General features: G+C 48.8%; 1 protein-coding gene across 3 annotated transcripts in view; it reads right to left on the bottom strand.

The window, feature by feature from the left end:
* Positions 1-23795, bottom strand: part of SAMD4A (sterile alpha motif domain containing 4A) — a 198537-nt gene that overhangs the window by 12166 nt on the left and 162576 nt on the right. For all 3 annotated transcript variants that reach the window (XM_081830488.1, XM_081830489.1, XM_081830490.1), the window contains 6 exons: positions 23134-23220; positions 15636-15969; positions 13032-13117; positions 8164-8282; positions 3704-3905; positions 2217-2343 (listed from right to left, as the gene is read on the bottom strand). In XM_081830488.1, coding sequence (XP_081686614.1) covers positions 2217-2343; positions 3704-3905; positions 8164-8282; positions 13032-13117; positions 15636-15969; positions 23134-23220 — 955 coding nt within the window. The remainder of the gene's footprint in view (positions 1-2216; positions 2344-3703; positions 3906-8163; positions 8283-13031; positions 13118-15635; positions 15970-23133; positions 23221-23795) is intronic.

Here is a 23795-nt window from a genome sequence, read left to right on the forward strand (position 1 = left end):
CCTGCCTTGCCCTTCATGACCATGTCCAGGCATGGGCTGAGTATGCTGGGCAGGGCTTAGGAGTGGCTCCTGCCCAGTACCCACCAGTTTATTTGCTTATGTTAGAGGTTAATTGAACCCCCCTTTCCAAAAAAAGACCCCCAAGGGTTCTGGAGTTCTAAGTCCAGTATACAAAGAACATCATTTAGAGACTTTTGGGTTAACTACCAGGAAAACTGAAAATCGTTACAAGTGGCTGTCTCTGGGAGATGAGACTGTGGGCTGGGAGGGGGAGGGGAAGGGGACAGTCACTTTTCCTTAAAAGCCCTTTTGTATTATTTGATTGTTTAACAGTGGGAACAAGAGGGAACACTCTGGGAAAAGGGTGGAAACGATCTTAGGGTCATAGTTGCCCTGAGCATGAGCAAGCAACAAAGGTGCAGATGGAGGATCTGTATCTACAGACTCAAAGAGTCCTCCTAGGGATGGCCCCGCTCTTCCTGGTGGGCCTGGTCTTCCCAATTAAGACAGGAGAATGTGGGGAAAGTATAGTGAGAACAGAGGACTGAGGACCTGGAAGAAGCCAAAGGAAGAGACAAGAGGTTAGAGAGGAGCAAGGAGGCCACAAGTGTATAGGGATTGAAGGAGGAGGAGAGTGGTCAGCTATGCTAGGGCTCCCGTGAGGCTGCAGGGTGGCTGGGCTGCAGTCCCAGGGCTGAGGTCAGGGATGAAGGATACGTTCAAGGTGAAAGGTCTACTCGTGTCCAGGATGTCTTCAAATCTCATCTAGGTTCGCTTTTACTGAGAGTGGATTATACATAATTCTGCATGAAAACAGAGGCTGGGACTACATGACCCAGGAAGAAGACCTTCACAACCCCCAAATTTTATCAATTATTTCTTCCCAGGAAGCTACAAGTATCAAAACAGAGAAAAGGAGCTTTCAAACAAACGTGCACAAATAGGAACAGTTTGAGAAGTCTAGAAGCAAGTTTAAACAAATATCTGGACCATCTCTTCCTTTCCTGACACACCTTACCTTGTGGTGACTCCTCACCTCCCCATTCCTCTTTGGTGTCTCCCCATCTTCATCCTGCTTTTCTCTCACTCCTCCAGGCACACTCCTACTCAAAATCTTTCATACATTCCCCACTGAGAGTGGCTGGGGTCTGAGTTCTTCGGCCTTGGGTTCAGAGCCCAACATCATCAACCTCGATCTTTCCAGCTCCCGTGGTCTACTCGATGCTACTTCAGCCTGACCCTTTGGCTCAGCCATGGCTTCTGGAACTCACTGAGGTATGTGGTATGATTGCGGTCTTGCTCCCTTGTCTCCTTCTGCCTGAAGCTCCACCCTCCTCTTTCTACTCCTTCACTCTCTGTCCGCTGAAGCTCCGCTCCAATTCCAAGAAGGTTTCTTGCCCACCGAGGGCACAGTGACATTTCCTCTCCTTAAACTCCTGTAAGACTTGTTGTACAGAACATGTCTCTTGCCTAGGGTGGGTATTTTCCTACAGGTACAACACCTGTAACCTGTCTGATTTTCCCACTTAGAAGGTCATCAAGCTAGATGTAGTCATTGTTTGCATGGCTCTATATTACTCATGGACTCTTACGAGGTCCCTGTCTGCATAGACAAAGTGTGCAAGCGATTGTTGTCTGTGTATCATTTGGGTGACTCTGTTTTAGGAGGCACAGTGAGAGGCGCAGCTGACTTGAAGCGCACCACGTTGCTGTTTAACCAAGTAAGGGGAAGATGGCCGCTCCAAAAAGTCATGTTTGCAAGGTGCTCCCAAACCAGGGGTAAGTCTCTTAGTGTCAACACCGTCAAAGTTTTCTTTTTCTCTGTTTCACTTTCTGCACATCCCCCCCACACACCCAAAGTACACACAGACACACACACGCACACTGCACTTGGAACCCCTCCCAACTCCCCCAAATACCCTCCAGTGATCTCTCTGGTTTAATCAATCTAGAAATATGACTAGTATCAAAAATATCCCCGTCAGATTGCAACTGACTCTGGGGCTCCATGTGCTGGCTCCCAGCCAACGAGCTGCTATTCATGCTGGCAAGGCAGTTTAAAAAAGGAAAGGCTTCTATAAGCTCAAAAGAATGCGTGGTGACAGTCGAGGCTAAGCACTTTCCGGCTGGGTTCACAGGGGCATCTATTTTGGCGTCCTGGCCTCCCCTCTGTGTCAGGGGGTGGAGAGAGGGAGAGATCAAGTGCAGGGCCCTACCTGGCTGCTGGAACATCAGCATATTCTGTGGAGAAGTGTGCACGGGCAGCGAGCGGGTCCTTTGGACTGAGCTGTGGGTGCGGCTTGGCATGCTGTTGCTGCCCCCAGGGTTGGCAAACCAGAGGTTCTAGTGAGAAATGCAAAGGGGGGGACCATTAGTGCAGACACCCTGGGGCCAGGGGAGGGGGTGCGGAGCAGGGCCGCCAGCCAGAATTCAAGAGGCAGATAGCCCTGAAAAACTCTTTGCTAACTTCTGGAAAAGGGCTTGCAGGCTTGTGCTACCCATATGCATGTTTATAGAGAGGGGGTTTAGATTCTGTTCATTTTACCACCCCCCCTCCAAGCCCCAGGCCTCTCTAAGCCCCAGCTTCATCTGGACAGCTCTCTCCCTCACCATCTCCCAAACTCTTTTTATCCCTTTTGTTGCCTTTGCTTTTCCTACCACTTTTTTTTTTTTTCAGAGATGGAAAGAGTTCTATAAATGTTTGCAACGAAGAGCACAAACTATTTCGGGGCTCATTTGATTTTCTTTTTGAGATTCTTACAACTTACTACAAAGCGAGGGGGAGAAAAAAAGCATCTTTCAGCTGGCAGTGAGCTGCACACTTAGCTTGCGTTTATTATTATGCGGGTGTCCTGGTGGTGACTTCCTCTTGAACTGATGTGGGGCTTCCCACAACGGTCAGAAAGTGGGGCTTTCTCATACACCCTGTGGTGTATGCTCTGGAGAGTAAATCCTGCCCATTTTGCCTGGAGCTGTTTTCCTGTTTTTAAACCAATCCATCACCCCTTAGTTTCTCATGACAATCCAGACCCACTTGTGCCCCTCTAATCCCAGCCCCAACCTGCAGAACCCCACAAAGCTGGGCACACAGATGGAAGGCACTGGGCAGGGTAGGGAAATGGGACTGGTGGGTGAGGAGCCTTGGGACAGAGGTCAGCTCTAAATCACACAGTAAAGACCTCTGGGCAGCCTGGCCTTGAACAGGAGGAGAATGTTCCAGCTCTCTCTCTGATCGCCTCTCTCAGGCTCCTCTTTGGATTCTCCACCATAGCTGCGGACTGTGACAAAGGAGCTTTTTGGCGTGAATAAAAAGGCTAAGAAAGCTCCTTGGATGCTAAAGCTCCTCTGGAACCCAGATCTGGGAGGTGGTGAGGTCTGCAGGGGCAGGTTGAGGAGCAAGGCAAATAAAAGGTCTTGCATTTCCTCCTACAGGCTCCCAGGTGCAGGGCCCCCAAGGTTAAAGGTCAAAGTGGCCAGAGGGCATCCTAAGTAAATCCCCACGAAGCCAGGTGCAGCCATGGCATTGTGCTGTCTCCTAGAGAAAGAGTGCAAACAACTGGTTACCTCTGAGCACAGGGACACCTGTATCTTCGTGCAGCCCTCCTTGGCCTTCTGGCTCACCTTGGGGTCATGCAGGGATAGGTCCCGAAGCCTCTGGCCCTGAGCTTGGCGGCCCACCCTCCCCCGCAGGCACAGAACACACCTGTCTTCCTTGTTTCATGATGGTGGGGTTGGCTGTGGTGTTGCGCTGGGTGGAGCTGACAAATCCACTGGTGCCCAAGAGCCCCAGGCGGGCGGAAGGGACGTTCCGGGAGGGGATCTGGTACTGGCGTGGGTTCCGTCGGCCCATACCGCCGCCCACAGAGCCGGCTGTCGGGAGGGAGTTGGACTGCCCAAAGCCACGGCTGTGAGAGGGGACAGAGAAGCGAGAGACTGTCAGTCACCCTCAGCTCTTCCCACACCCCAGGCCGCCAGCGGGCTGCCTGCCTGGAGTCTGCTTACGTTTTGCCAGTTACGGGGTCTCTCTAGGGGCACCGGCTAGTTGTGTGTCAGGAAAGGGCTAGGATTAAAATGACAGCTAAGAGACATCTGAGAGGCACTATCACATGCACCACGCCGGGACTTTGACACTGATTCTTCAGTCCTCACGACAACCGCATGAAGTAGGCGCTCTACCCCCTTTTACAGCTGGAGGACGAACACAGAGAGCTTCACAATGTTGCAAAGGCCACACGGGCAGCCGGCGACGGTGCTGAAATACGAGCCTAGGAGGCTGACCGGGGTGCCCCCAGTGGTCTCCCATGTGAGCACTCACGTGCCCGTCGCGAAGGCACACAGCACAAGGGCAGCAGAGCCAGGCCCAGTGCGCCTTCTGTCACACCACAGTCTGTTTCTGATGTCTGCCCACGGGGAGAGAGTAGCCTGTGAGCCCCGCTAGGATGGAGGCTCCAGGAGAGAAAAGATGGCGTCTTTACGTAATCAGCGGTCCTGCACGTCCCATGCCTGCGGCAGCTCCCGGCACACTGAATGCAGGCTGAATGAACCAACGAACGAACGGGCCTCTGCCACCAGGATGCTTCTCCCTGTGGAAGCACTGACCCCGTGTCTGGGGCTCTGACTCCAGCTTGAGAGTAGGGAAGGAGAACGGAGGTGATGATGTTTGCAAGGGCTCTGGACCTAGGACACCGACAGCTCCCCACTCCACAGGCCATCCCTGCTGCAGAGAGACGGGGAGGTCGCGTGCTTCCCCACATGGCCCCAGGGAGGCCGCCAGGGACCCTTGGCATCGCATTGGGACACTGTGCTCCCACTTCTCCAGTGACCTCAGCGCTCAAGAACTCCTCCTTCTCCAACATGCTTCAGGTTCCGGGACGGTACACAGCAGCTAGTAGGGTTTCAGGAACCAGCACATTCCTTCCAAGAAGAGTCAGCTTTAGTCATTCACTGATGTTTAACTTGAAATGCTTTACCTCCAACGGCCACAAGATGGAACAGACTTGCTTTCCCAGCCACACAGGGGAGGTCTGTACCAAGCCCGAACGGGGACTCCAGCAGACCGGGCTGACGTAGTTTAACCAGTTGAAGATGATGGGGGTTGGGGGAGGGTGTGCTGCAAAATAGTCATTTCCTGAGAAAGAGAATTGTGTGTGTGTGGCGGGGATCTAAGCCATTAGGTGATCTCAGAAAATGTTTCTCTTCTCCCCAGAATGCCTACATTTCCTAGGGGGAAAGGGGGTGGGGAAGAGAATTCCACAGGTGAGGTGGCTGCAACTGATTTCTGGGCCTGTGTCTTTCCACTTCTAGGTTTTTTTGGCCAAGGAAAGGGTTCCTGATTCCTGTCAGGGACTCATCGACATGTGGTGAGAAGGACACTAATGGGCTCTAGGTCTGTAGCTCATCCTTTCTCCCCCACCTTCTTCTTTCTATGAACATTAAATTTTTTTGGTTTGAAAGAAGAAATTTGGGCCAGGAGGGGGTAAAAGTAATTTCATATGATCTAGGAGACCTCTTTTGGAGGAAGGACAGTCTGAGATCCATGACAGGTAGAAACAAGGATCAAGTGGTTGGTGTTTTTTTTAAGCTATGAAAACTTGTCCTTTGGTTTTTGAAGTTGGAATATTGGCCACCTGGCAGATGATTCAGTATTCTAAGACTTTTCCTTATTTAGTGCAGATCGCTTTTTTGCTAATTTTCCTTTTTGGTTGGATTTTTTAAAAGTTGTTTCATATGCAAAATACAGTAGTCAATGAGTGATGCTAAAATGATTTGTGCTTCCAGGAAGGCAAGATTATATTCTTGAGCTGATATCATGTGGGCAGAGGATTCTGCTATGGGACACTTAGTCACTAAAGAAACAGAACTCTAGGGACTCCTACAGTTAGGACACATGAACTGGGCTGTGTGTGGCAGGTAGAGCCCAGAACATTTTGGGGTCAGGATAGATAGGGGGTAGAATTTGGCTAGGCCATCTTTCTAATGACTGCGGGACCCTACTGTGACATCCTTAGTTGGTTATTACAAAGCCGGAGTTGTTGAGGGTTACTTAAGACCACTAGGCTTAATGACATAATCATTCTTTCTGGGGAGAGAACAAAGTGACACTAGTAAGTTTTCATTTCTCGTTCTTTTGCTCTGCCCATCTGTATCTTTCTCTGATTTCCTAAATCTAGCCAACTGATTTCATTACCTTGAAGTGCGTGAAGAGGCTGATTAATAAGAACCAATTAATTTGGTATTTGTGATAATTCAAGCAGGGGCTGGGCTGCAGTTACCTTTGCATTATGGGAGAAACAAGCCTTCAAAGCAAATTAATAGCATAAAAAGGTCCCAGAGGTAATACTTATGAGAACAAATGATTTTTCTAGAGTTTAGCAACTTCCAGTTGAACATCCACAACTGAAGATTGAATTCATTCTTATCTAATCAATAAAAACAGGTCCATCAAGATTCCAATATGGCAAGCCTTGGGTAGCCCAATACACACGTTAGTTAATAACACTCTAGAGAGGTCAGGTTTAATGGGGACTCTGATATGGACCAAGGACAAAGCAGAGCCGACAGAGGCAGGGGATGACACTTCTGGGAGAAGCAAAGAGCTTAAAAGTTCTTTCTCTTTATCCTCTAAATTCCTTCTTCCTCTTCGAATGTGCTTCCTGAGGGCCTGGTGTTGCAAGAGGGGTCTGGAACCTCGTCCTCTCACTTGAGAGATGTATGGCTGCCCTTACAAGAAGAGAGAGTGAGCCTGGGAAGGGGACAGTCCCTAGGGCAGGAGGCCTATGAGCCTGCCTTGCCTTTCACCTGGGCCCCCGGGATCCTCAGGGTGCACAGATGGTCCAGCCCATCTCCCCAGGGAAGGCAACCCCAGAGAGCGTGGAGCCAGGGAGCTGTCGTACAGAGTGCCGCTCTGCCTGACTGTGTTTTCTGTGCATCAGCTGGAGACCATGAGAGCTGCCTGGCATGTGTAGTGCATTAAGATCACTGACTCTGCAGCTGGTGCTGGCCCGCCTGGTCCAAATCCTGGATACCCACTGCCTACCAACTCCTCCGTAAATTGGAGTTAATAATAGCAACTCTACCTCATATGGTCGTTGCAAGGATTAAATGTATTAATATTCCTAAAATGCTTGGATACCACTTGGCACACAGAAGTGCTAAATGTTTGTTTAATAAATAACAGTATTATATATGCTGGAAGGTGATAACACTTCAAATTTTCCATTAATCTTTAATGAAAACTTTTCATAAATCCCAACTATCCTTATCTCCCTCAAATGATATAAAACAGTGGTGTTTTAAGGCACACTCCTGCAAATAAATGCTAAAATTGTTAACAACACAGAGCTTCTATATGTGCATTGAGAAGTGAATTCAGAACTTCCCAGGTGCAGGTGAAAAAATTATCTGCTCATGTTTAAAAATGTAAAACGGAAAGTTGATTTTTCATGATGTTTGTACCATCATTCTTTTGTCACCCCCCAACTGCCTGTCACTGCTGAAGGCTTCACCCCACACCCCCCTAAATTCCTCCCCTGGATTGTCGCTGTAATTCACCTTTAATATGCAATTGGATTCCTCCATTTAAAACCAGATTAAAGTAATGGGTTCTAAAGTACAACGAGGCTTATTTTTAACCGCATCCAAGAAGCTGAAGTACTATGAAAACTCAAGAATGGTGCTGCTCCACTCTGAGATTGCAGCTCAGACCAAAATAGACCAGCACTGGGCTCTTCACCCTGCCACCGACTATAATTAGCTAGTCTGCAGCGAGAAGGGAGAAAGAAATGACACTACCTCGTAAGGTGCTGCTAGAACAACCCATTTTTGTCCCTTCAGGGCCCCCTTTTGTGGACAAACCACAAAGTGTTTTGCGGGCATTCTTTCAATCATACCCATCTCCCCTTGATGCCCATCTGGACTAATGCCATCATTTTGATCATGTAAAATGCGTTACAAAAGATCATGTGCAGTTCTTTTTCTGGGAACATTTTCTCTCTATAGCGTTTTCCTGACTCCATCTGTTTAAGGAGTGTGATCTGGAACTCCCCACAGGGCATCCTTGTGCACAAGGAATAGTGCTCCGCCACAGTCCTGCCCAGGAACCCAGGCAGGCCGCGGTGCACCAGGGAACCACCGTGCATTAAGAAGAATGAAATCCCAACATACTTTCTTTGCTGTCGATATCCTGATATGTCTAGAAGGGTTTTCCGAGGGAAAGACCGAAAGAGCTTCTGCACCTGCTGTTTCCATGACAACAATCTTTTTTTCTGAGTCTCTGTAAATGCCTGCAAAAACAAACAGGACTTTTTAATGGGTGGCGCAGCCTGGCATTAGAGGGAGGAACATGCAGTTAATGGGGGGGGGTGCGGACATCAGGGTCTCTGCAGCTGCCTTTTCTTCACCTGCTTCCCACCTGGTCCAAACAGCAGTCAGTTTCACTTGGGAGCCACCTGTACCGACAATTGAAGTTCTTTGACATTGGAGGTGCCTGGGAAAGTACGTGCATTAAGCTTTTGACAACGCTTGTTTTTGGTTGCATTTCTGGCAGATCCGTACTCACCTTCCCCTTCTTCCTGACTCTACTCTGGGCTCTCTAGATTAACCAGGAATGAATTGCAAAAATGGATTGTTGAATATTCTGGCTTTTGCAGGCCCCCCTGCATTTTCGTAATCAATGGAAATGCTAAACCACTCCAAAAATCAATCTGCTTGATGGCACGTGGTCACCCTGGAGTGGTCTGCAGGCTTTCAAAAAATGGAGTATAGTCTCTGCTATACTACACTACACTACACTATACTATACTATAGGTCCGGATTGGTACCCTGGGTTTTTTGTAGGGCATGGGGCTTTGCTGAGAAATCTCCAGTTAAGGGGCCCCGTTCCCTACAAAAACCCCAGTGCACCAATCCAGACCTAAACTTTGCCTAAAGTTTAGGAAAACTAGTAGATCTGATACCTTTTCAAATCTTTTTCAGTAAAATTGGCATTGAGGGGTGTTTTGCCTGCTTCGTAACACACTGTAATCTATATCACATGTTCTTTTGTGTACACAGAAGCCCGAGGAAGGACTTTACAGGGGTTATGAGTCCCCAAGGCAGAGACGCTCAAATCTGTGATATAGAATCCCTCAAGAAGACTATTAAATGCAGATTCCCAGGTCCCTTTTAATACATCTGGACAGGAGTCTAGAGGATGTTTGCAGCAAGTGCCCTATAATTCCGTTGCAAATGGAACATGGACGTGTGGCGTTCTAGATGGTCTGAGGACCCTCCATGCAATATAGGAATGCCCTATCAGGTGCCTAAAACCAAGGTCCACAAGCTGTGGGAGGGCCCGCAGATTTGACTGATCAGCAGTAACAGTGATGGAGATAACATACCCATATAGTTTTGTCAATAAGACATGAAATCCTTTAAGTAGCAATAAACTATTACTTAGAGTAACAGACTATATGGCTCTTTCCCATAAAGGAAACAGATTCCTTAAACAGAGAAAACATGACAGTTTAATTTTCTCCCGATGACATTTAATCTTTAAGGACCTAAACACAGGAGAGCTATGTGAACAAAAGCAAAAAGATGTTAGTTATATTGTGAAAAAATTACTGACTTGCAAACCCCTTCCTCCTAGATGACCTTAGCCAGACGCCTTTAAGGATATTCATCAAGGAGGACTGCCCAACCAAGGGACTCCATGCCTCCTTAAAGAGGTACAGACACTGCACAAGGTACATGGTGGGATGGTCTCATGGTTACAAGGTGAGGACATGGTTCTACTTTGTGGTCCCTTCTCATTTGTTGGCAATGCTTGGTGAGTGTCCAATTATACACGAATGCCTCTGAAAGACTGAAAGGCAAGCATTTCTGCTGGATGAATAAAGAAAGGGACAGACAGAGTCTGCTTTTGACTGGCTGCTTCTGCCAAAGTCTGAGTGAGAACACAGGATACAGGGGCACTGATCTAGATGACTTGGGGAGGAGAGTCTAGCCCAGTTGGTCGGAGGCTCTGGATGGATATGGGCAGGGCTTGAATCCCTTCACATCCTTATGCAAGTTCCTTTACCTGACACTCAGTTCCTTCTAAAAACCTTCTAAAGGGAGACTATTATCTTCCTCCAAGAGATGTCGTAAGGGTTAAATGAGATAACACATGAAATGCACAAGAATACTTAGGACATGCCTGGCTCTTAGTAACGGTTCAATAACTGCGGCTCATATCTCAACCCAGGTTTTTGTGGTTGCACAGACCAGCCCTTTGGTGGTGGTATATGAGTGTTTGTCACATTTGGCATTCCAACAATCACCTTTAGCCCCAACAAATGACTCAAAACTACAATACCAAGCTGGTCTGGAGCCAGCCTGAAGGACAGCTGGCCTGAGTTTCCAAGTGACAAAAGAGGAAATGGCTCACTTTATAGACATTCATTCAGAGTGCTTCCAAAGGACACCAGTTCATACATGACATCTCCCGTATGGCCAAGAACATCCAAGAAGATGGAAGTGTTTATACCCCACCACCACCCAGAGAAGTGAGCTCATTCACTCAATACTGGGCAGCAGGCTCATTTCGTCCCAGGCTGCAGAAAGGATTAAGCCCCTTAGCCATGCTGAGTGAGTGTGGTGGCCACTCCTCAGTCCTGGAGGCTGCAGCTGGGAGGCCTGGAGAGGCGCTAGGTCATGGCTGGCAATGAGGGATTTCCAAAAGCTAGTCTCTGTGTGTATCTGCAAAGTAGCCCTCCACTGTGGAAGCTCTGCTACCAGCTGGGATTGGCTGACCCCTCATGTCAGCCATTCCACTGGCAGCTCTGGGTTGGGCTGGTAGCAGCTTTCTCAGGGACTGGAGGGGAAGGAAGCTTCCATACTACAGACTGACACAGCCAGTCAGCCTATTCTGAGTCCTCTGTCCCTGTCAGGGCCAATCCAATGAGTCTGTCTGGAGGAAAATGGCTAGGATGCGCCCTACAGCCTTCATGGCTGGATTAAAGGGCTCATAAAGGGGCAAGAGCTCATCTCCACAGAGCCTCCTTAAGATGGCGAGGAGGCAAGATGCCAGGGATTATAATCCAGGAGATGAAATCCAGAACTTTCCTGTCCCCCCTTCTGTTACTCTAGGGAGTTGGTCCCTTTGTCCCTGGGGAGGAAGGAAGGTGTCTAGGTTTGGTCAACCCCCTGCCATCCAGTCAGCTAAGGAATGGCATATTTGGGTTGTGAAAGGGAGTCCTGTTTCATGGAGCCCAGGTGAAATTCAGCCAGGATAGAGACTGCTGTGCCTAAATGGAGCCTCACAGAGAGGGTGTCTGCTGCCCACATAGAATAACCTGAGCCTGTGGAAAATTAGTCAGACACATTTCCTCTTTCTTGAACTAAAATAATAATAAAAGGTCTTGCACAACATTTTCCCTTCCAAGGCAGAGTGCAGGCCCCTTCTTCCTGACATGAATTTAGGCAAGCAGACATGGCATGAGCCCCTTTCTGCCCAGGACTCTCATCAGCCAGAGGCCCCTCTACTGCAGTCGGACACAGAGCCCTCCAAACACTGTTCTCTCTGCCTGGAGCACTCCCACCTCCTTATGCAGTGAGTTCTTTACCACCAAGACTCCAGCTTGCCTTTTGGGCCCAGCTTGGGAGGCAGTTCCTCTAGGGAAAAGCCATTTCCGGTTCTGGGTTTGGTGGCCTTGCTCCTCATCTGGGCTCCGTGGGATGCCAGCACAGCCTTATCCTCACGTGTGTGATCACCTGGTTTCCTTTAGTCTTCCCCACCGCCCTCACACCATAAGCTACCTAGCCAGGGACAGGGCCTAGACGCTTAATAAAGATCCATGGAATGAACGAGTTCTAAAATTCTTTAATGTGTCCTTGCCTTCTCTTCTTCCTGGTGCTTTTCGCTGGCTGAAACACGTGCAGTGTCAGGATTGAAAACAGCGAAGGGTGAGTTGGGGGTTGGGGAGAGGGACACACGAGAATTTGCACTGCTGAGAGGAAACAGCAAAAAGGAGAGTTTAGGGGATTGTGGGGCAGTGACTGGGAAGGAAACCCAGAAGGAGACCATGCTCGTGAGCGGTGGGTAGTCAGACCGTGGAAGGGTGGAGGGCCCAGTGAACTGGCCTTGGACAGATGTGCCTGTGTGGCAACTGGCGGGTGGGGACAGCGTGAGTGGGGTGGTGGGTGAGGGGGCCAGACCTCTGCGCTGGGTGTCTCCCTTCACTGGGGCCCACTGCCCTTCTGGCACTCTGGAGGCCAACCCAGCAAAGGTGAGCAGACTTGGGGGCCTTTACCATCTTAGTCTAACTTTAAAATCCCACAAAATGACCTCTGCGTTGTTAAGCTTCTTTAAAGCCTACACTGTGACTCTTGTCTCTGTGACTCTTCGGAAGGGGTGCTCCCAAGAAGCCACTGGGGTCTTGGGTCTGAGGCACAACCTTCTGTCCTCCCATGCACCTCAGGGCAGGTGGCTGCCCCAGCCAGCTGCACCCAGGACCTGCCCCGCTCCGTCAGGGAGACCGCGCTCACACGGAGTCTAATGGGGCACAGCTCCAGCCTGCCTCAGTCCTTCTTCAAAAGGATATGTGGCTCAACATAATTCCTATAAAAATCACAAATCAAACCACATGGAACATAAACACAAACACTTCTTTTGCACACTCTCCGACCCTCCCTCAAGTTTCCCTGAGCCAAAAGGCAAAATGTTTACAGAAAATTTTATAAAGACTCGAAAACCTGCCAAGGCAAGGTGGCAGGGCTGGACATTCACCAGCTCAGGCTTGGTCACTAAGATTCTTCTAGAGCCAGAAGTTTCTCTCAGGCATTGACCCTCACATTAGAGCTCAGTCTCGATGAATCTCTAGACACCAAAGTATTACAGGCTGTGCTTAGGTTTGATGCCATCATAGCTGAGTTCTGCCTGAGCTATTATTAATGCCTGTCTACTCTTCAAAAACAAGTTGTTGGAGACCCAAATGATCACATCATGTAAACTCTGAGAACCATTTCTAAGCAATGAGAAAAACAGTTTTGTGAAACCCATTACTACTCACCTCATGAATTAGACACTTGTCTATGAGCTGTAAATAGGAACTTATATTTTCCTCATCAGGTCTGGAGACCAAGAGCTGTGTGCACACTGTGAATTGAAAAAAAAAAGAAAAAAAAAAGAAAAGATGAATTAGAAACATGTATACCCATTCTAACCTCTGAGATCTGCCCCTGATTTCCTTTCAGGACCAATATTTTGAGATACGTGTGCCTGTGCCTTTACGTAAGGTTCACAAAAAAGGCCAGGAGACTCCTCATTCCACTGAAGTCAAAGGCTTGGTCACCACGGGAGCCCTCGCCTCGAGAAGCCCCTTCAGTTAATTCCAGGCATACCATTCTATATTAAGCCTTCTGCAATCCAGCCCGAGACAGACACTCTAGGAGAAGAAGAATGCGGCCATGTCCTGAGCCCTATCTCTGAAAGAGGCTCCTTTTGAGAAGGGAGTTCAAAGGCATCAAAGACCATCAATGTTATCAGAGAGCATCTCCATAATTTAATGAATGAACTGTGCACCTCATTTGGAGGCATGAGGCTCTGGAACATCTTTTAGGACATGAGGTGTGTGGGCACGCACATGAGCAGGAAGCCTGCTACTCAGTCACTGGAGGGTTATTTTCTCAAAGTGATAACACACTTATACACACGTAGGTCCACCCACACACTCAAGTAACTGAAGTAATAAAGACAAAGCAGGGTCAGTCTGCGGGCAGAGCACACACACCCACTGGCCTTCCCACGGCCACGCTAGCATGGCCCATGCTTCTCTCGTCCTGGAGGCTCTGATGCTCTGATCTTGATGGGGGTGTTTAGAAGGCCATGGTGGAGGTGGTTGGACAGAAGATGTCAATTAGAAGAGAAAATGCCTTGCACTCAAGTAGACCATGCTTGAAACCTGGGCATCATGATTCCTTTCTCCCCCTAATCCTGCATTAACCAGTCTGTTGCAAAATTCCATTTATACTCTGTCTTTGCACAGAGACTCCCAGTATAGCATTGTTCGTATTGACAAAAGCTCGAAAAACACCTCCATGTCCATTCACTGGGGCCCTGTCGAATTATGCTTTAAGCATACAGTGGAACGGCATGCAACCTTGAAAAAAGAAATTGGGTAGTGATATTGTATTGATAGAAATATTAAAAGTATACAATGTAGAAAAAACAAGCTGCAGAAAAACATGTAAACAACACCTGTTTGTGTGTAAAAAGGATACTCATGTGCTTGTATATGACTATTAGGAAGTTTCTGAAGGGACAGTCCAAACCTGTTTAGAGAGGTCACCTGTGGGGAGGAAGATGGTGGTGCTTGGCGGACAGGTTATTTTTTACTTCCATCATTTTGTTTAGTTTTGATTTTTTATGTTGAGCATGAATTGATTTTATAATTTGTTTGAAAGTAGCTAAAGTTTAAAAAGAAGCCATGCCAGAGGAGCTTGGGTCTCCTGAGGACTGAGCCCATCATGGATCACACTCAGACATGCACTTCTACAGGGTCATCCGTTGTAATCCCACACAGCTAAGAGCCCACTCAGGGGTGGGAGGTCAGGGGGTGGAGAGGGCTCAGAGGTGAGTGGGGGGAGACCAAGGACCCACCCTGGCCATCAAGCTACTGGCATCTCTGCTCAAAGGGATGTTACAAGTCATCTCCTCTGAGCCAGATTTCTATGGATGGAAGTCTTTTTTAGGACGTGTACACACAGGGCATTTCTCACTGCACCTGTAAGACTCAGGTGTCCATTTCTTTTGGTAAAAACTTGGTTCTTTAAAATGATTGGACGATAGGGGTAGACGAACCATGAGAGACGATGGACTCTGAAAAACAAACTGAGGGTTCTAGAGGGGAGGGGGGTGGGAGGATGGGTTAGCCTGGTGGTGGGTATTGAGGAGGGCACGTTCTTCATGGAGCACTGGGTGTTATGCACAAACAATGAATCATGGAACACTTCATCTAAAACTAATGATGTAATGTATGGTGATTAACATAAGAATAAAAAAATAAATAAATAAAATGATTGGGCGATAAAGAAAAAAATGTTTCTCCTTCCCAAAGGAAAAGTACGGGCATTCACTGCATTTTTTAACACAATCACACTTTCTTGTGAAACACCCCATTCGAGCACAAGTTATTCTAGCATTGGACTTTTCAAGGATAATCACGTAATCACTGTGCCACTCATGGGGGAGACACAGGGCAGTCCAGGTGGAAAGAGTGCTCTCACCTAAAGGACCACATGAGAATTCTATCCTGCCCTCCAGACAGGCACTCGGCCCGGCCATGGTGCCTTCCAGGCGCTGTCTGCAGTAAGGGCCGACTTCCGCCCACAGGCCCGAAGCCCACCGAGCACTCACTCTACTAGGAGGGCCCAGCAAGCCCTGGTCTGAGGGAGTGGGAGAGAAAGGGGACAGGGTTAAGGAGGAGGCCTTTGGGGATTAGAGGGATCGGAGTTCAGGTGACTTCTGAGCCTCACTCTCCGCATCTGTAAATGGGCTAATGGCATCTACCCAGACAGGTTTATCCAGCACTCAGGGGAAGCTCCTCAGGAACCCGGAGCTCTGGTTAGTGGTGGTGAGCGAAGAAAAGGGGGGAGGTGTGAGAATCAGGCTCTACCTTTCCCCATGACACGTGTGAACTGCCCGGGGAGATCCCCCTCCGGCAGGGGGGCGACGGCCAGCTCCCCATCACAGCTACTCAGCTGGTGTGGCTGCAACCCGCCGCTGGCCCCAGCCGAGGTGGTGGCTGTGGCCCCGGCGGCCGAGGCACTGTCTTTGCAGTCGGGGCTCTGGCCCTCAGGGCCCATCAGGGAGGGCGGGTGCGGAGCCTGGGGCTCCCGGCGGCGAGCCTCGGGGGTGGTGCTCGGGGAGCTGTAGGCCTTGATGGGAGTCAGGATCATCTGGTGCAGTTCCTGGAGTGGGATGCGCAGGTTGCCCCCCTCGATGATGTCCTGGATGGTCAGAGGGAGAAGACCTCTGTTAGCAGCAGCAACAGGGGTGGCCTGCCTTGATGCCTCGATTCCCCTGCCCCAAGCCGTTCCTAGACAGGACGCACAGCTGCTGGCCCCTTCATCACAACATTCTTTGGAAAGGCAATCACTTTAATTTTATCATTCTATTATTAGCCCGAGCAGAAAACTTGGAAAATACAGATAGGCATAGTGGGGAAATTATACATCACCTACAAATCCCACCACCTAGAGGTGATCACTAGAATGATTTTGTACATTTCCTTTCCTGGCTTCTTCAGTGAATTTCTATAAAAAGCGTTATACAGTTGACAGGCACACACTTTAGAAGCTATATAACAAAGCTGGGTCACGTGGTAACTTCCTGTCCTGTGTACGAGTTGTTGTGCATGAAGGAACCTGCTGCTCATTCACACCTTCACTCAGCCCCCAACACAGGCATCAACGAGGCAGTGGTGAAGAATACAGACTCTAGGGCAGATGCTGGGGTTCAAATTTGGACACGGCTGTATGACCTCGGGTAAACGACTTAACCTCTCTTGTGCATCAGTTTCTCTGTGTAAAACACACGGATAACAGCCGTATCTGCCTCACTGGGTGGTTGTTAAGGATGTTAATATTTGTAAAGCTGCAGGTTGGTGTCAGTTATGGTGTCCTGTGCGTCTTTGTTAAGTTACTAGGTTTGTGGCCAGGGCCCTGAGGAGCCAGGCACCATGCCAGGCAAGGCGGAACCGTGGGAACAGCCTTTATGGTTCCCTTGGGGAGTTTACATCCTACCCTGAGATGAACATACCGTGTGCTAGGGACTGAGGTGCAGGCCAGGTGGCTGTGAGGGAAGGCTCTCTGAGGGGTGGACATTGGAAAGGGAACCCAAATGGATGCGGGCATGAGGATTCTGGGCAAGTGTGCTCCATGCAAAGGGCACGGTAAGGGCAAAGGCTGTGAGGTGGGGCACGCCTGGAGTGTGTGAGGAAGAGCAAGGAGGCCTGACGTGGAGCAGGGTGGTGAGGGGAGAGGGTGGGAAATCAGGTCCAGGTTGCTCCCGGGGCCTGAGCGTGGAGGCATGGATGCTGGAAGTTTTTCTAAATGAGACGGGACATCAGGGAAGGTTTTGAGCAGGGGAGTGACATGTTTTCAAAGAATCATTCTGGAGAGAAATATGTATAATCTATGTGTATATGATACAGCTGACCCTTGAACAACATGGGTTTGAACTGTGTGTCCACTTACCTGAGGATTTTTTTTCTATAAATATAGTACAGTATTATAAATTTATTTTCTCTCATGATTTTCTTAACATTTTCTATTTTTAGCTTACTTTATTATAAGAATACAGACTATAACACATACAACACACAATATGTGTTAATCCACTCTTCAGGTTATCAGTAAAGCTTCCAGTCAACAGTAGGCTATTAGTAGTTAAGTTTTGGGCAAGTCAAAGTTATACATGGATTTTCAACCGCACAGGGGGGGTGCCCCTCTACCCCATTTGTTCAAGGATCAACTGAAGTTGTCTATAATATATGAATGGCTTTATATGTTGTATAATAAAATTGGGTCCTTCTGCACCTACAGTTTGACATACTGGCCATTATGTATTAGAAGAAGAGTGAAAGTGGATTCTGATTGACATTTATCTGTGCACCAGATGCTCACGGAGGCACAGAACAGGTTCTGAGGCTTGGGGCCGGGGATCAGGGCCTGGGAGTCTTTTGGGCATGGTGAGCAGCCCGGCCCTCTGCCCTGGTGCTGTCCTGGTGCTTCTGCAGCAAACCTCTCCGTGGGACCCACGAAGGACACTGACAATCGGGGCCCTGATTACTAATGAAGTACTTAATCTTCCGAGAGCCCAGAATAGCAAGGACATCATTATAAAAGCTTGAAGCATGAGTACCAATCCATTCCTGGGATCCTCTCTTACCAAGAAAAATTGCTTGATGGTGTCAAGGAACACAAGCCCACGGAACACGATCACGTCTACACCCGACTTTCCAATCAATCAATTAGAAAAAGGAAACCTGAGGATGGCAGCCTTGGACAGGCAACATTTCAATTCTGGGCAGCAGACCACCAAGAGCCCGGCCCCGTCATTGGCGGGAACCTGCTTTGCGCAGGAGTTTGGACGCAGAAGCTTAGCCAAGTGGGCACCCAGGGTTATTGAGGACAGTGAAATGCTAAGTAGCCATCAGAATTGTCTCAGTCCTGCTCAGGGCTACTTTCCAGCCTATTTTAGAGGAGAGAGTCTATTTTTCTTTTAAAGAGGAGGGTTTTAGAGTCTACCGCCTTCCGTCTACACCTGGTGGATATGGCAGAAGTGAGACTAGGTCATTGCCTGTGCTGGCAAGCCTGATGTGGGAGTCGGGGGGTGCTCCTGATCATTGCCAGTTTTCCTGCTGCCTGGACTGGACCAGCCTCTTCCAGAGTCTAGGGGACGGCGTGTGAATGATTCCTTGACTTTGGACGTGGTGATCTACCTGGGCAGGGTGTATGGAGGTAAGCTAGCTGGCCCACCCCAGGAGAGCACCTGTTGTCTTTCCCAACTCAACTATGTGCCAACTGGGGGACCCCTGCCTCAAAGTCCTCCACTTCTGGCAACTGCCTCACCGGCACCTGGTAAGTGGGTGGTGGTGGGAGGTTCTGATCTTGTCCAGCCCCTGACTGAGGCGGGGGAAAAGGAAATGAGAGAGAAGGGATGAAGCTTCCTCAGAGTGAGGCTGAGTAGGCAGAGCTGACCGGCCTATTTGGGAGATCACATGCCTCCCTGCCACGCTATCCCATGTGACAGTGACCACTGAGGTGAGCAAATGCATGCTCATGACATTTTGTCAACTGCCACCAAGCAACCCTCGCCCGCTCCTGTCACATGCCATAAGACTTCTGTAGTTACTCAGTGAGGGAGGAAGGATATTTTGGTTATGCTAAGAGCTGAACTCCTTGAAACAGGAAACATACACTTGCCCCAAGTTCAAATCTTATTTTATTCCACTGGAGACAGCCACCCCAAAAAGGAAACCATAAACCTAATGAATAATGACAGACACTTTCTTTATCTTATCAGGAATCATGAAGAGTTTTGTTTTGTTTCCCCCCCCAGCCTTCAAGCCAGTGTCTCAAAGAAAACGCTTGGCTACCAACAAGTTAACAATGTGCTTTAGGCCAGGCTCCATGGGGTTACATATCCAACTCTTCAAAATCAATTCTAGAACTCAACATTGAGTGCCCAGGTTGAGAAGGAAGCTAGAAAATGGCCCGAGTGGGACTCACTCCAGTGTCCTCAACTGGTTGTGGGAATTAATTCTCCATGTTGACAAAAATAGGGAACCAACCCAAGTCTATATTGATCCTTCAGACCATAAATATAATCCTACCTTATAAACACAAAGAGGCAAAAACGAAGCTGTCCGGTCACTAATGGGCCAAGTCGAGTAGCTCATGGCAGAGCAGGTACCAAGAAGCAGGTACCAAGAAGCACTCAGCTTGGGCGGCACAACTCAGGGCCCACGTGCAGGAAAAGAGCTACTTGCTGACCAACCGCTTGCCTGGCTTTCTTAGGTCTTAGAGGAAGACTGGTTTGGAACCTTCACAGGGCATGTAATGGCAGCAAGGGGCAAATCATCTGGAAGACAGGACTCGGGCAGCCAGTGTCCCAGCACTTACACGCTGTTCGTGGCCCCACCTTCCCCCTGCATGGGCACAACTGGACTTCTCATGCAGTAGACGGCATGCCTGCATCGACTTAAATCCACTCCCTTGCCACCTTTCATTCACCAGACCCCAACTGAGCCCTACAGGGAGCCAAGACCTAAAATGAATACAGCAGAATCCTTGCCCTAAGATGCTTACCATTCCTGGGTCCCATACAGTGTGAGCAGGCTGCCAGGACTGGGAGCTGTGGGAACACAGTGTGTGTGTGTGTGTGTGTGTGTGTGTGTCCTTTCTCTATGCCAGGTTCCCAAGGAAGGGTCCAGCTTCACAGTTTGGGAGTTAGTTGCAAAAAGGACACTGAAGGGGTCCCTGGGTGGCTCAGTTGGTTAAGCACCTGCTTTCAGCTCAGGTCATGATCCCCGGGTGCTGGGATCGAGCCCCACATTGGGCTCCCTGTTCGGCGGGAAGCCTGCTTCTCCCTCTCCCACTCCCCCTGCTTGTGTTCCTGTTCTCGCTGTGTCTCTGTCAAATAAATACTAAAAAAAAAAAAAGAATAAAAGCATGTGGAAACATTTTCAGTATTAAAGATCAATGTTGAAAAGTCTGTCCCAGTGACCATTCTAATCTTCTCTTTTCCTTTTCCACCAGACATCTTGAGAAGTCTCCACACTTCCTTCCCTGATGGCCTTCTCACCCATTCACACTCCCTGGTTCATGGGTTTTCTTTCTGTCCCTCCATTCTCCTGGCGACCCTCCTCACCTTGGCTACCAGTGACCTCTGGTGGCCGATTCCAGGGGGCGGTGTTGAGTCCTCATTGTATGGGACACATTCGCGGCCCCTGATGGGATTCCCTCCTTCAAACACTCTCTCTGACCCTCAGGGTGGTTCAGCCTCTGGCGTTGTTTGGTCCCTCCATCTTCTGGTGCTCCTCGGGGTCTGTTCTCAGCTCTTACCACTCAACACACACTTCTGGGGAACCAACCGCCATTTCCACACAGATGACCCACAGTGAGTCTTTCAAACCCTGTGGACTCTAGCATCGTCCTTGTGGCCACTAACTTGCCTTTTCCGCTGCAGTGTCTCATAGGCACCTCAGACAATCTGTCCAGCTAAACTCCACTTCTCCTACCCTGGCAACTCCTCCTATATTTTCTGTTCCCAAATGGCACGGCACCTGGGTCGATGCCTGGACTTCCGCTAAATGACCTCTCTTGTCCCTCTCCACCCTCACGGCCCCCACCTTAGCTCAAGGGCCCGCCAAGGCTGGCTCTAGGCTCCTACCGAGTCTCCAGCCCGTGCTGGCCCCTCCATGCTCTCCCCCCTCCTCACACCTGCAGAGCGCTGTGTCTCATCCCAGGAAGATCCCCCCACCTGCCTCGGTGATGGCGCTGATCACAGGGGATTGTGAGGGCACCGCTGCGTCTGTGTGACATGTCTGTGTCACAATGCACATCCGAGCTCCCCAAAGGCAGGAACCAGGTATTTCTGTATTACTCACGGTTAGTCTCCAGTGGATGGGGGTAAATCTAGTCCAAGGCAGCTGCTTAGTACGTATTCAGTGAGTGAGTGGAAGAGCTCTGGACCTAGAGCTTACCTGCAGCAACTACTGATTATGAACTAGCCATGGGCGGGGTCCCAGCTATCTCCTTAGAAATCTCTGGGTTCTATGTGAGGTAAGAATGCTGTAGGCAGGGGCCTGATGACAGCATTTGCAACAGCAGAATCAGCTCGGGACCTCTGGGAATGCCACAGAAAGGGCTGGTGTGAGTCTGTGGCTGGTGGCCTAAGTGGTAACACAGTAGGGACAAATCCCTCCCTCCAAGAGCAGGAGGGCCCTGGGTCCCAGAGGAGAGAGAACAGAGCCAAGGGGCTGAGGCCTCAGGGGGTGCTGAGGCTCCCCACCCCCAGGCCATCAGCTCCCGAAGGGAGGACCACACAGGTGTCGGAGCTCAGGTGTTCTGAAGCAAGCTCACGGTGCCGGTCTGGGAGAGACACAAGCTTTCTTCCCCAAAGATGCCAAAATAAACTCATTACTGCTCTTTTCTTGGCCATTAGCTGCCCTCAGATTTTGTATTACTTTTGTCCTCTTTTTAACAATTCCCATTCCAGTGAGCCGGGCAGAAGGTGTTTTTGTGGAATTAATACTATTCGAGGCGCGAAATGGCAATGGACTCCAGAGGGCCAGAGAGAAAGGCCAGAGAGAAAGTCTCAAAGGCCAGAGAGAAAGTCAGCGACACGTCCAGGCACCTGTGACGCCTTGCTGCCCTTGTGTTTCCACACTGAGTTGGCCCAAGGCCACGGGGAGTAGAGCTAACAGTAGTTCCATCTCTGTCACTCGGGTCGGTGCGTTTCCTCAGTGACAAAGTTCCTGGGAGTTCCTGAAGGATGCTCCAGAGATAAAGGGGGATGATCACTCTTTCACCATAACACTCAGCAATCTAGTCCTTAGGGAGAACACTTCCCGAGCTTTCTAACAGAGGCGAAAACTGGCCTTTTGCATAGTCCCCAAAAGAGAATGGGTTCTTATGTTAAAGATGGCAATAATCACTGTTAGACAAACTGCTTGGTAAATAAAACAGAATTAAGAACAACAGCCTCGGGTTCAGTTGGACAGGTCGTTTGTCATTTGGGATTCACTGTAATTAAGGGCGGGCCTTTGAGCACGGATGTGCCATGTGAGTAGCCTCTACCCATCTGTCGATCCCAAGGCTTTCAGAGCCACCTTCCTTATAAAGTTATATATGCATATTCTATATATATTACTTGATATTTTATGTGATATGCATTAAACGTAACTTTATATATTCTATGTAAAATTATATACACACATCTTTATAAATCAGCAAAGAAAAACTCATTGCACTAAAATGTTGACATGCTCACACAACTTGTGTTAGGCCCGCCTAGCTCCATACTCTGTTCCCTTCCAAAGGCACCCTGGGATTACTGGACGACATGACCACTTAGGCTGTGCAGGTAGCATGTGCCCACGGAGCTTCTGGCCCACCAATCCCAACCACCTCCCAACAGCAGTGCTTGCACAAGAATCCCAGCTTGGGGCAGAGGCAGCACAGGAACGAGGCTTGCTCTCCTCTGCACCTTAGATGAAATCATAAAGTTACCAAGTCCCCAAAATGATACCAGTACGAGGGCAATGTCTGGATACAAAGATAGGAAGAGAACCTGTTTAGGCAGGGACAGTAGCAGCTGATAAGGGCTTATCAGCCAAATGATTCTGATTCCCTCTACTGAAGCTGGAGTCTACTGGGATGGCCAGTCACAGGCTGCCTGGACCCAGGCAGTAAGTATATGTCAGTGGTCAGGTTCCATAGAAGTGTGGATAACCAGGAAACTTTCACTTCAAACTCCTTTCATTTTTTTCTGCCTTTGGTAAGGAAACAAGGCGGAACACTCTATAAGGTCTGCCAATGACACCTTCAGCTGAGACTTTTCCCATCATGGCGGCAGAGATTTGCCCTCCCCTGGTGATCACTCACCCTTTCCAAAGACTTCAGGAGGTTTTGTCTTTCTTTGAGCTTCTGAATACTGATGACAATTTTGTGTCTTGCACCTTTGGTAACATTCTGTAATTAAATAAAAGTTAATTTAAAAACATATTTTTAAGAATCAGTTTAGAGACTCCTGGAGGCTATTTAGTACTACTTTACTGTCTTCTTGGTTCCTATGTTTGTGGACTAGTAAATATCCATTTGTCTCTCTCTTCAGTCCCCTCTGTCATAAACCTCTCCTTACTAAATGTTCTGACTACATCTGGCTATACATTTACCTGTGTACTTTGGCTGTGACCTTTAGGAGAGAAAAGAGAGAGAGACAGAGCTAGAACAGCAAATTACCCACCCAGCATGAAATTTCTTCACAGTCTTAAATGATCATTTTAAAGTCATACATCCCTCTTTCTCCATATTGTCATTTCAGTCCCACCCAGGTTGCTTGAAGGTTCCAATCCCATACAGAGCTTCATTGTTTTCTCCAACCTTTCCTAGGTTTTCCCATCTCTGAAGTCTGATACGGTTTTCACCGGCTGCCAAACAACACAGGGCCATTTTGGGCAGTTTGCAGGTCATCTTTGATCTCCATAAGGAAAACCAGAATATAAAAGAACCTAAAACTCAATTCAGTCATCACTTGAGCTAAATGA

The sequence above is a fragment of the Leptonychotes weddellii genome, chromosome 9 (assembly GCF_054177405.1).
Source record: "Leptonychotes weddellii isolate Sample4059 chromosome 9, ASM5417740v2, whole genome shotgun sequence".
Taxonomy (NCBI): domain Eukaryota; kingdom Metazoa; phylum Chordata; class Mammalia; order Carnivora; family Phocidae; genus Leptonychotes; species Leptonychotes weddellii.